Source organism: Bos javanicus, chromosome 7 (genome assembly GCF_032452875.1).
Source record: "Bos javanicus breed banteng chromosome 7, ARS-OSU_banteng_1.0, whole genome shotgun sequence".
Taxonomy (NCBI): Eukaryota; Metazoa; Chordata; class Mammalia; order Artiodactyla; family Bovidae; genus Bos; species Bos javanicus.
This window is the reverse complement of record NC_083874.1, coordinates 29,812,390-29,825,679: the sequence shown is the minus strand read 5'-3', so window position 1 is coordinate 29,825,679 and position 13,290 is coordinate 29,812,390. Positions and strand designations below refer to the sequence as shown.

The window sequence follows — 13,290 nt, the reverse complement described above, 5'->3', positions numbered from 1 at the left end:
AGAGTTAATCTTTATTGGAACTCTCTGGAATTCCTGGACCTGGATGTCTTGTTTCCTTCCACAGATTAGAGAAATTTTTAGCTATATTTCTTCAGATGATTTTTCGGGCCCTTTTTCTCTCTCTCCTTCTGGGATCTATGTAATGCAAATGTTATTTTGCTTTATGCTGTCTCAGTGGTTTCTTAAGTTAATTCCACGTTTTTTGATTCATTTTGCTTCTCGGTCTAGATAAGTTCAGCTGTTTTGTCTTGCAGCTCACTGATTCAGTCTTTGACCACATCCAGTCTACCACTGAACTCCTCTAGTATATATATGTTTTTAATTCAGTTATAATTTATTTGGTACTTTCCTATATTTCTGTCTCTATGTTAATCCATTCTCCTCCTGAGTTCGGTGAGCATCTTTATGGCTAGAAGCAACAGGAAATGGGTTATTAGAGATTGCTAGATTAAGAACATAAAAATACTTTTCAGTGGCACAGAGGCAGGAGAAAATATCATAGAAATATTTTTTAAAAGTTAGTAACTAAGAGCTATTGATAAATCTTAATTGTATCACTAGGCTCTTAATGTATATAGCATAGTAAAAGCCGTATGTCAGAGTTAGAATAAACATTAATGAGTCTCTTATCCACTATTTCTGAGCCTTTTGTCTTTTTTACACATCATATGGGTAGATATAACTCAAATATGGTATGAGTGACTCTAGTAAGAACTCATGCTAAGGTGGTGGTTTAATTGCTAAGTCGTGTCTGACTCTTGTGACCCCATGGACTGTAGCCTGCCAGGCTCCTCCGTCCATGAGATTCTCCAGGAGAGAATACTGGAGTGGGTTGCCATTTGCTTCTCTAGGAGATCTTCCCGATCTAGGAATCGAACCTGGGTCTCCTGCATTACAGGCAGATTCTTTACGAACTGAGCTACAAGGGAAGCTCCCATTCGGAAAAGTCAGAAATACTGTGAAAATTGTCCAAATGTGACACAAAGACATGAAGTGAGCAGATGCTGTTAGAGAAAGGGCGCCAAAGACTTGCTCTTTGTAGGGATGCCACAAACTTCCAATTTGTAATAAAAAAAAAAAAAAAATACTGGTGAAGTGCAACAAAACAAGGAATGCCTGTACAGATGTCAAATTATAATGCTTCACACTTGAAACTTTTAATAACAACAACAACAAAAACGATTCAGGGACGACAAAGAAAAACTTGAATTGGAAAAAGATTTAGGCCACATTTATTTAATCCAAGTATTAACTATAACTGACTAAAGTATTTCTCATGCTCTCCCTAATATTCAAAGTTGTATAGCCTTACTTCTATTCTTATTAACCATGAGCTTCATTTTGGAGCTCTTTGGAATTAAGCAGTGTTGAACTGACACTTGAAAAACAGGAGTTAGGGACAGTGACCCTCTGCACAGTGAAAAATCCACATGCAACTCATGGTCGGCCCTCCACATACATGTTTTGGATCCTCTGTGTCTGTGGTTCCACATCCTCCCATTCAACCAACCTTAACTCATGCTATAATGATTCTTTTGGCAGGGGAAAATGTGTGTGTGTGTCTGGTGTGTGGTGCAGGGTGATGATACATACACATAGTGTATGCGTATGTATGGGAGTGTATCTTTACCCATGGGAGTGTATGAGAATCTCTGTTTTTGAGGAGGGGACCATGTATGAAGTTTGACTGTGTCTCCTTCCTCTGTGCCTATCATGACTATATTTTGTTACCTTCCTATCTTCAGCTGTCCTAACACCTCCCTTACGTTTGTTCACATTTCAGGAAAAATTGGTCTTTTCTAAACTATTGATATTATAGATAAACTGAAGTCTACTTGAGAGATTGAATAGTTAGTATTAAGACAGACTAAGAGCCTAATTATCTTGGCTTCCAGTCCAGTGTTTTATTTTGCCATGCAGTACTAACTATGCAAAATGATAGAATAAACAGTAAGAGTGAAATTGCATTCCTCATGCTCTTTATTTTAAAAGAATGGGGGAAGGTTTTAGTATATTTTAGAAAGATTTTTCCCTTCCAAAGTCATTACACAAAACAGAAAACACTTGTAAGTAAAACTGAGGCATTTAAGATGGAAGTTGTTCATTTCCTCAAAACAAATAGATAGATGCAGTATTAAAATAAAATGATCACCTATTATATGTTAATTTTTTGGGAGTCTTAGTTCTAAAAATGAAGTATATGAGAGAGGTTCAAGAGGGAAAGGACATAATGTATATCTGTATCTGATTCATGTTGATGTATGGCAGAAACCAGTACAATATTGTAAAGCAGTTATCCTCCAGTTAAAAACAAATAAATTAAAAAAAATACATGAAAAAGTAAAAGTAAAGTACATTTGATTTCTGTGCATGTAGGCTTTATATTTGGAGTTTGTATTATTTTGTGTTCTTTCATAATGAATTATTTAGTAATTAGTGATATTAGACTTTATTGTCTTCTCCCAGTTTCTATGGAGTACAGGCATAGTTTAGCTTTGTCCTTTTTTGAGAGTCTTTCTAGGTTTAGATCAAGGTGTAAGCCTGGACTGCAGTCTTTTCTGAGGCTCAGAGTCCTCTTACAGGTTCATTGGTATTTTCAAAATTGACTTTTTCAGGGCTGTGGGATGAAGCTCTCAGTTCCTAGAGCCTGCCCACCATTCTCTGGCATGTGGCCATCTTGTGCAACATGGTAGTTTTTTTTTAACGTTAACAGAACTGCTCTGCTGCTTTTGAATATTTCTGACTTCTAGAATGGCTTTTTTAAATGTCTTGCCTGATTAGGTCAGGCACATCGGAATAATCTCCCTTTTGATGTTAAACTCCAGTGACACGGGCCTTAACTATGTTACCTTTGCCATATAATACAGCCTAATGATTAGAGGAAAATCTGGGAATCTTGCCCACAATTGGAGGAGAAGGATTATACACCAGAGGGATGTGTATACCAGAGGATGGGAATCTTGGGGTTGATCTTAACATTATGCCTACCACAAGGTTATCAAAGAGTGCAGTGGCTCCTTTTTTTCAGTACAAATTAGAGCTTTCCTGTGTGCCAGGCATTTCTGTAGGCCCTGGAAATAATAAGGCTCAAATGCACAGCTCCTTTCTGTGGTGAAGTGGAGACCAGCAGTGAAGCGGTGTTTATAATGTAGTTCAGCGGTGCAGGTGGAGCAGAGGTGGACCCCGGCTCCCTGTGGTTCACGAGGGAGGAGGCTGGGTCAAGAAAAGTTTGTACAGAAAAAGTAAAATGCCTGCTACAGTTCTTAAAACTACAGAATGTTTAAAAAATTGTGTATTGATTTTCTAGGAAACAAAGTTTGATATTTAAGATGAGGAAGTTATTAAAGTCCTTCTTCTTTCCCCTAGATGGTATACCTCAAGTTTACTATTTTGGCCCTTGTGGTAAATACAACGCTATGGTGCTGGAACTACTGGGACCTAGTTTGGAAGATTTGTTTGATTTGTGTGACAGAACATTTTCTCTTAAAACGGTTCTCATGATAGCTATCCAACTGGTAAGTAAAGCAGGATGTTTTGAAGCTGCTTGAACAATTGTATGGTTCCGTTTGGTTACTAAGTTACATTAAAAGTTAAAAGTTCTGCAACATTGTCATCCACAGCATTCAACCTAATAAAAAATATGTCTACTTTTCATATCATTGTCTTGTTAGGATGAAAGTAGCTTAAAATAACTGATTCAGATATAATTTTTTGTATGAAAAAATTAGTATCTTACTGCTTTAAGATCACAATGCTTAGTTTGAGAATTAAGTTGTTTCCAGCACTCTTTTCATGTCAAAAATGAATGCTTAGGGAGCTTCAAAAGGGAGGAGATATATGTATACCTATGGCTGATTCATGTTGAGGTTTGACAGAAAAGAACAAAATTCTGTAAAGCAATTATCCTTCAATAAAACAATAAATTAAAAAAGAATGAAAATAGCAAACATAGGTGACGATACAGAGAAAAGAGAATCCTCAAACATTGATGGTAGTAATGTAAATTGGTATAGCCACTGTGGAAAACAGTATGGAGATTTCTCAATAAAACTAAAAAAAGGTCTACCATATGGGGGGGGAAAAATGAATACTTAGAGAAGAGAACCCTCAGAAACACATGTTTTTAATCTCAGTAAATTAATGTAAAATGGCCTAGGAAAAGAAGCAAACTAATGAGGGAGTCTTAGACATCATTTAAATTTCAGGGAGCCTGTGGGGAAGTAACTTAGAGGGTAATTTTTAAGGAAGTTTCTAAACAAATGTTATTAATAAGTATATTTTGCAGAAGTCTTAGAATTGTTTTTATCTGTTGGTTTTTTTCACTTCTGCAGATTTACCCTGTAGAAGTATTCAGGTGTACTTAAAGCTTTTTGTCCAGAGATGTCCATAATAAAGTGGGACACAACCCAGATGCACAGAAATAAGTTAGTTGAGTAAATTATTAATAACAATAAGATAATATATAGTCATTAAAAAGTGTTTATTAAAAGAATATTTCATGACCTGAAAAATGCTCATAACACATTGTTAATGAAAAGTGTAGGTCACAGAATGTTATATATATATATATATGACCCAAAATTTGTTAACAAACTAAAATGGCTTGAGTGACTGTGTTCACTTACGTTGTATTGTGACCATGATTATTACTGAATGAAGCACTTTTATTTACTTATCTGTAATGTTTTATTTTGTGACAGTTTATACAATGAATATTGAGTAACTGTAAAGCAAGGAATAAAAATGTATTATATTATTATTAGAGTTGTATTCCAAAGTTTTCTAGTTTCGATATCTTTTTAAATGTTTAATACGTAAGAAAAGTAAACAAGTTATGAAAAAGAAAAATATGACCGAAGGGTACTCTGTTAGCTGTTTTTAACAGTTGGACTCTCTAAGTTTCTTTAGTGTAATTGTAAAAGGTTTTCCATTATTGACCTGAAAAGGAAAAATAAATTGCAGTTTTCCGAATATATCTGTTTATATTTTTAAGATTTTGTATTGGTAAATCTGTTTGATTGTATAAGGTGGCATCATCTGAAAGTTTTGATCAAATCAGTCTTCCTGATATGAAAGGAATTCATAAAATTCAAGCACTTCCATTTATAAGTGCCCAAAATAGAAAAAGCTGAGATTTTTAATCATAATTGAACATGTTTTTGAGAAACTATGGAGTGATAGCATGTTGCTTTTAAGGGGATAAAACAATTTGTTTTTTTTTTTTTTTCCTTCTTTACATTGTTTTCATTGTGAAAATTGTCTTGCTGCTCTCATCCTATTTTATGCTAGTCAAGCCTAAAATAAAATTTATCTTTTTTTTTTTTTTCTTTTTTGCATCAAGATTTCTCGCATGGAATATGTCCATTCAAAGAACTTGATATACAGAGATGTAAAACCTGAGAACTTCTTAATAGGCCGGCCGGGAAACAAAACCCAGCAAGTTATTCATATTATAGATTTTGGTTTGGCAAAGGAATATATTGATCCAGAAACAAAGAAACACATACCATACAGAGAACACAAGAGCCTTACAGGAACAGCTAGATATATGAGCATAAACACACATTTAGGGAAAGGTATGTGTACCTTTTGTAAGTATGGATGTTTGAACTCAGTATGCTGACAGTGTGAGTTTTTATCTCTTATTATGGTTCAGTTTTTGCAGGTTACAGTTGCTTCTATTGTAATTTTTATTTATCTCATCTAGAGTGTACTTTCATTTGTATTTGATAAGTCTTTTAAAGTAACTTGTTTAAAATAAATGGATGACAGATATCCTTATATTCACTGTATCTTTCTTTTTTGGTAACTTGAAATATTCAACTTTGATACACTTAGGGTGATCCATTTGATTATTTCTGTTAAAAGAATGTCAAAAAATACTTAATTTTAACTGAATTTAATGTGTATAAAGATTATGGATTGAGACTTTAGCTCTCTGATACAGCTAGCCAGGGAGATAGCAACCTGCCTAATACATTGAATACTGAGAATACGTATCTTAGAGGTAACTGTTTACTTTGTACTATAATTTAACCTTTTAAAGAACGTCCCTTATTTGTATAAAGGATAAAATAATATCAACTGCACAGAATTTCTTACAGCTTTTTCTCCCCTTGGTTCAAGTTCCAGTTCAGGATCACATATTTCATCTTTTTGTCGTTAATCTCTTTAGTCTCTCTTCATCTGGGCCAGTTCCTTGCCTTTCTTTATGGTTCATGACCTTGATATTTTTTGGAGTGCAGGCTCTCTTGTAAAATGTCCTGTATTTGAGGCTGTCTCATATTTCTTCATGATTATATTTGGGTATGCAGTTTAAGCACACATATCATAGAAGTGATATGATCTCAGTGCATCACGTCAGAAGGGACATGATGTCACCTTGGTTCCAAGTGGCTTTGATCACTTGCCTCGGCTAGTGACTTCTAAGTTTCTCCACTTAACAGTTTCTTATTTTTCCTTTGTATTCAGAAAACATTTTCTAAGGTGAGTTTTGAGATTTTGTAAATAGGTTTGTTTCTCATCAAATTTATACCCACTAGATTATTTTCTGACTCCTTTCTGATTCCTTATGTATTCTAGTTTACATTCTAACGTAGGCAAAAGCTGTCCCTTCTTCCCTTGTTTGTTAACTTATATAAGCATGGACTCATGGATTCTGATATAATTGGATGCATTATAGTCCATTACTATCATTATTTATATCATCATTTATTTTGAAGTGCAGATTGTCCCATATTTGGCTTCTGGTTGCTCTGTCATGCTGGCTCTGCTGTTCTTTGGCATGTTCTCATGACTCTTGGAAAACTTCTTTCCTTTCTTATGCAGTATGTTGTTCCAGGCTCATGTTATAGCTTTTCTACTCTAGCCTAGATACATTTTCTAAGCAGCCCTGGGTCCTTTTATTGAATAATAAACATACACAAATAATAAAACTAGGAAATATGTGTAGGTGTGTCTGTTTTGATTTCTATCAGCAGCAAGTGGGAGTTCTGTTTGTTTCACCTTCTTGACAACATTTGGTATTGTCTGTCTTTTTCATCCTAGCCATTCTAGTGAATATCTGTTGTGCTATTTTATTTTACTGTGACTAATGGTTGTGAGCACTTTTCATGTGCTTATTGACCATTTGCATATCTTCTTTTGTGGTGTGCACATTGTTTCATTGTTTACTTTTAGGAGTTTTTTATATATTCCGGATGTGAGTCTTTTGGCAAATGTATGCCCTGTGAACATTTTCTTCTAATCTGTGGCTTGTCTATTCATTTTCCTAGTGTTGACAATTGATGAACAAAAGTTGTAAATACTTATGAAGTCTAATTTATCAATTTTTTCTGATTACTACTTTTTAAATCCTAAGGAATCTTTGCCCTTTAATAATGAGAATATTTTGTATGCCACCTAGAATTCATTTTTTGTGTGGTGTGAGATAGGCTTGAGGTATTCTTTTTATGATATTCTTTCCCATTGGATTACTTTTGTGTGTTTCTGAAGAAAATTGGTTCTAGGTTGTGTTTACAATAGTTTATTCTTAAGTCTTAAACCTTGGTCAGGTTTAACTTAAGTTTCTGCTTTTAGATTTTACATCTACCATGTTACTCACAGAGAGGAGAGACAGGAATGTAAATTGATCAGTATTTATCCACTATCACTGCTCAATGTTCCTTAAAATACAATCACAATTTGTCTAGAGCCTTAGAAGTCATCTAATCCAACCTCTAGCTTAGGTCTTAGCTTCTTCTTTAACCATTCTCTCCAGACCTGTCTGCTATCCACGGTTGTTCCCTGCTTCTGCCTCTCAGCCGAAATAGCACATGGCATCTTCCCTGACAGCTTACCTGATAGTAGACTCTTGATATTTTTTTTTTTCAGGTTTTTGCCTTTTTTTTTTTAGTATATGTGCTGCCGAAGCGAGCACTTTGCCTTTTTTTTAAAGTCAGTAGTATTTATATTTCAGGTGGTATTTGTGTGAGTGCCTTTTAATAACAGACTTTTCCTGATAGATTTTAAAACATGCTTGGGTAGATACACAGCTTTCAGGGTTGTGTCTTCTGTTAAAACCAGGCACATCTATGTTTATATGAACAGTGTCTGAGAAATTTTCATTTCATGGTAGTTGTTAAGACTATTTTATAACAACTAACAAAGGTTCGCTTTATTATGAGACATGAAGTCATGACTTCCTTCTGGCCTGGTGTTCTTTATCTGAACAATGGTAAATGTAACAGGATTCTATTTGTAGAAATGGCAAAGTGGTCTGATATGTTTTTCCTTGTTAGAAAAGCCTTCAGAGCTTGGGAAATGGCATTTAACTATTGTAATAATCTCTTTTTTACTCTTCTTTCAGGAAGCAAACACAAAATTATTTATTTGGCAAGTTCTGCAAAGAACAAAAGCTTTAAACCTTACTTTCTCTCATTTGTAAAAGCTCTTATTCTCAGTTTTGATGTAGAATTTTGGAATGGATGGTAAAAATAGAAAATTTGTTTGACAGGTTATATGAGTTCCGTTTTTTTAAAATTAAGAATGAGCTAATGTAGAGTGAGTTTGAGTGCTAGAGTTAAAGCATTCTATATGTTTGAGAGGCTGTGAACAGGCAATAGTTAGTGGTGTTTTGAGTTTAGAGCACTTGGCTTTGTGAGGAATCAGGAAGAGATTAAGGACAGTGAAAAAGTGACCTTCCCAACTAAGGGAAAAAGTTGTCCCTTAATATAATATGGAGGAATAGTGTTAAGATCACATTATAGAATTTAGTATCTTTATTTCTGTGGTGTATGTATGTCTATTGATCTTAATTAGAAGATTTATGTCTAGAAGGAAGATATAGTGATTCATTTGTATAATATTTTTCTTGTACTTGCAGCAGTCACTGATCAAGATGAAATCTCAATGAAGCTGCATGTGACAAATGTTGATTTCTTTGGTTTGCTTTAATGGACGCATTCTTTAGTACTATCAGGTTGAATTATTTTTAATTGCATCTCATCAAGTATCTTCTTTTTAATAGTTTTTAAAGACTTTTTTTTTCTCAAGTGCTTTGAGCCTCATTTTATAATCTTTCTTTGGATTACTTTTTTTCTTTTTTGTCTTATTGGAGTCATTTGAAATTAAGTAAATACTATGTATTTCTCGTTAGCAAGTGTCTTGAAATAAACTTGTCTTTTATTTTTAACTGTTATTGAGTATTCATGAGTAAAAAGACTAGGATTTGAGGAATAAGTTGCCAGTTGCTTTGTAATTGTTAAGAAGAATCTGTGTTCCAAAGAAGAATGGTATTTTAATTCCCTCAGTGGAAAGTGCTCAGAATGGGAGAGAAGCAATCACAGAATTATGGTGTTATAAAAATCATAATTTTTTCATTCTGTGATGTGATGCATATGATTTCCAGCTAATTGCCCCAAATCCTGAGACCTACTCCTGAAGCCTCTCCAAACAGCTTTTTAACAGTTTAAAAGCTCGCATTTTCATTTTTCAGTTACATTTTAACAGTTTATACTGCACAATTCCTTGCTTTTTGAAACAAAGTATAATAAACCTAATTGGTGTTTTCTTGATATTTCAGTGTCATAATTTTTTTATGATTGTTGTTCTAAAGTGATACCCTCAAGGCCACTTGGAGAGTGTTAGGATGTATATTTAAATAAGTTTAGAAAAAGTGCATTTAAATAGTTCTGTATTTTTAAAAAATAACATTAATTTTTAGAGCAGTTTTAAATTCATAGCAAAATTAGGCACAAAGTACAGAGGTTTCCTTTTTACCCTGTCCCCGCATGTGCTCACTGTAATACGATGACACCAAAGTGGTACGTTTTTGATAGTGGATGAATCCACACGGATGCATCGTTATTGCCAAGAGTCTGTAGTTTACTTTGGGGTTCACTCTTGGTGTTGTGTATTATGTGGGTTTGGACAAATTTATAATGACATGTATCTACCTGTAGTATCCTAGACGTTAGTTTCACTTTCTAAGCATCCTCTATGCTTCACTTAATCCCTTCCTCTCTCCAGCCCCTGACAACCACTGGTCTTTTTCTTGTCTCCATAGTTCTGCTTTTTCCAGACTCCATATAGTTGGAATCATACAGTATGTAACCTTTTCAGATTGGCTTCTTTCACTTAGTAATACGTAGTTACATTTCCTTCATGTTTTTTCTTGGCTTGATAACTCATTTCACTTAGTATTGAATAATTTTCCATTGGAGATAACACAGATTATTTATCCATTCATCTACTGAAGGACCTCTTCATTGCTTTCAAGTTTTAGCAATTATGACTAAAACTGCTGTACACATCCTTGTGTAGTTTTTGTATGACATAAGGTTTTCAGCTCCTTTGTGTAAATATAAAAAAGCTCAGTTGCTTCAACATGTGGTTTGAGTATGTTTAGTTTTGTAAGAAACCCCCAAATTGTCTTCCAAAGTGACTACCATTTTGTATTCCAGCTACCAATGAATGAGAATTCTTATTGCTCTGCATTCTCACTAGCATTTGATATTGTTAGTGTTCTGGATTTATACCAAATAGGTCTGTAGTGTTATCTTGTTTTAATTTGCATTTCCTGATGCCATGTGATGTGGAGCATCTTTTCATATGCTTATTTGTCATCTGTGTATCTTCTTTGTTGAGGTGTCTGTTAAGGTCTTTGGCCCATTTTAATCAATGTGGTTATTTTCTTATTGTTGAATTTTAAGGGTTGTTTGTCTCTTTTGGATAACAGTTTTTTATGAGATGTGTCTTTTGCAAATATTTTCTCCCAGTCTATGGCTTATCTTTTTATTCTCTTGATGGTATTTTTTGTAGAGCAGAAGTTTTAATTTTAATGAAGTCCAGTTTATCAGTTATTTCTTTCATGTATTGTGCTTATAGTATTACATCTTAAAACTCATCACCAAACCCAAGGTCATCTAGATTTTCTCCTGTGTTATCTTCTAAGAACTTTGTAACTTTGTGTTTCCTGTTTAGGTCTCTTATCTATTTTAGTTAATTTGAATAGTGAACAGTGTAAGTTCTGTGTCTAGATTCATTTTTCTACATATGAATGTTCAGCTGTCTTAGCACCATTTGTTAAAAAGACTTGTCTTTGCTCCGTTGTATTGCCTTTGCTTCTTTGTTGAAGGTCAGTTGACTGTTAATGAGAGTCTGTTCCTGGGCGCTCTATTCTGTTCATTGATCTATTTGTCTGTTCCTTAGCCACTACCATGCAGTAGGTCTTGAAGCAGTGTTTTTTTTTTTAAACAGGTTTTTATCCCATCAACTATATGTTTGATTACTTTTTGTTACTGTGTATAGTACAGCTACTGCTGGCAGCACTTTCTCATCTTTTGTTTTGCTTCTTGTAACCTGATAGCCAAACTCATTGGAATTATATCTAAATTAAGATAACTAGATTTTTAAGAGGACTTTTTGAGGAATCAGATTTATGCATATTTTGAGTTCCATTGCTCAGAAAACATATTTTTTCTTTCTGAGTTTTTGGTATTTCTAGATAAGGTATTTGGATTAGTGGGTTGTTGCTGAGAATTGTCTTGCATAATTATGCTTATTCTTTTTCTTTTGAGTTTGTGTTTTCATTTCTAAGAAACTCAGTTATGTGATTTTGAAAAATGTGAATAAGCTCAGTGAATCTTGTGAAAGAGTTTTTTTTTTTTTTTTTTTTATGAGATGCCAAGGAAAAATAACTTTAATCCTTTTAGAAGGAAATATAAAGTGAAACTTTATTTGCTTGTAGTGATTTTTGTTTTTATATTTTGGTTACATATAAAGGATAAACTTTCTTTGGTGAGAATTTTTGTTGTTCAGCTCTCTTGTCATGCTTGTATTTAGTTTAACTAACATGTTTTTAGCCTCATTTTTTATTTTTGCAGGGAAATGCAGTAATAAATTTACTTTTAAAAATATACGTGGATATATTAGAGGGTTTCCTACCTTTTAGTGGGACTTTTGATATTTTGGGGTGGTATTTTTCTGTTGAAAATTGAATAGAAATTCAGTGGCAGTGGAAACAATGCTAGGTAATAAGTCAGTTTTAAAAAGAGGAAAATAATGTTGAGTTGCATGAGTAGAATTTTTAAATAGAAAAGCATTGTAGAGATTTGTAATAAGCGTTTAATTAATTGATTGACTCTACCTTGTTTTCTCGGAGAAGGCAATGGCACCCCACTCTAGTACTCTTGCCTGGAAAATCCCATGGGCGGAGGAGCCTGGTAGGCTGCAGTCCATGGGGTCACTAAGAGTCGGACACGACTGAGCGACTTCACTTTCACTTTTCACTTTCACGCATTGGAGAAGGAAATGGCAACCCACTCCAATGTTCTTGCCTTGAGAATCTCAGGGACGGGGGAGCCTGGTGGGCTGCCGTCTATGGGGTCGCACAGAGTCGGACACGACTGAAGCGATTTAGCAGCAGCAACCTTGTTTTCTGAAATGAAAAAAAGTACAGACACATGATCTGAAATTCTGCATAGGTTTGAGCTAGTCACAATTATTCTGAGCCTTAATTTCTTTATTGGGGGATAACTGACACTTTGAGTATAACTGTAGTTTTAAAAGATCATCTGTATGAAGCACTGACACACACTGGGCTTGTAGTATGTGTTGGTTGTGTTACTTTATGTGATACATATATTCCCGAAGAGCAGAATTTTAATTTGACTCTTTACATAACCTTTAAATTTATTGGAGAACCTATTTAACACATTATTCACTGGGAGATTTTTGCAGAAACTAACAGCTGTGGCCAGTGATTTGTTAGTTAAGTGAATATTGAAACTCTCTGGTCAATAATGTTCAGGTTACAAAAGATGTATTAATATTAATAATGTCTCTGGCCAATAAGTTGTTAAAATAACAATAAGTTATAGTTATTCTATTGTAAAGAAAATTGTCACTTTTTAATGTTTTAATTGCTCAAAGCAAGAGTTCCTATAGTAAAGATTCTGCCTTTGACAAAAACATACATTTTCAAATGATCCTTTGTAGTGAACTAATTTAAAGATTGTGAACAAGATTTAATATGGGCCAAATTACCTTTGGGAGATTTTTTTTCATCTAACTCAACTGTTAAAGACCAGAGGAGGTATTCTTTAGTTACTGTGTTTCAAAAAGAAAGCCCTCTTCATGACTTCTGTTACTGCACAGTGAAATTTATTTTCAAATTTGTCAGTTGGTGATAAAACAGAAAGGAATTATCAGAGGAAGAAATATTTCAGACCAAGTTTTGGTAATAGGCTTATTTTAATAGCTCCTATTTATGGTTTGAATTTTTAAATACTCTGTAGGTTATAAGACTGT

At 34.0% G+C, this 13,290-nt stretch overlaps 1 protein-coding gene across 9 annotated transcripts in view; it reads left to right on the top strand.

Annotated features, from left to right (window-relative positions):
* The window catches only part of CSNK1G3 (casein kinase 1 gamma 3), a 116,018-nt gene that overhangs the window by 54,989 nt on the left and 47,739 nt on the right, over window positions 1-13,290 (top strand). For all 9 annotated transcript variants that reach the window (XM_061422947.1, XM_061422942.1, XM_061422946.1 and 6 more), the window contains 2 exons: window positions 3,367-3,515; window positions 5,342-5,576. In XM_061422947.1, the coding sequence (XP_061278931.1) occupies window positions 3,367-3,515; window positions 5,342-5,576 (384 nt within the window). The remainder of the gene's footprint in view (window positions 1-3,366; window positions 3,516-5,341; window positions 5,577-13,290) is intronic.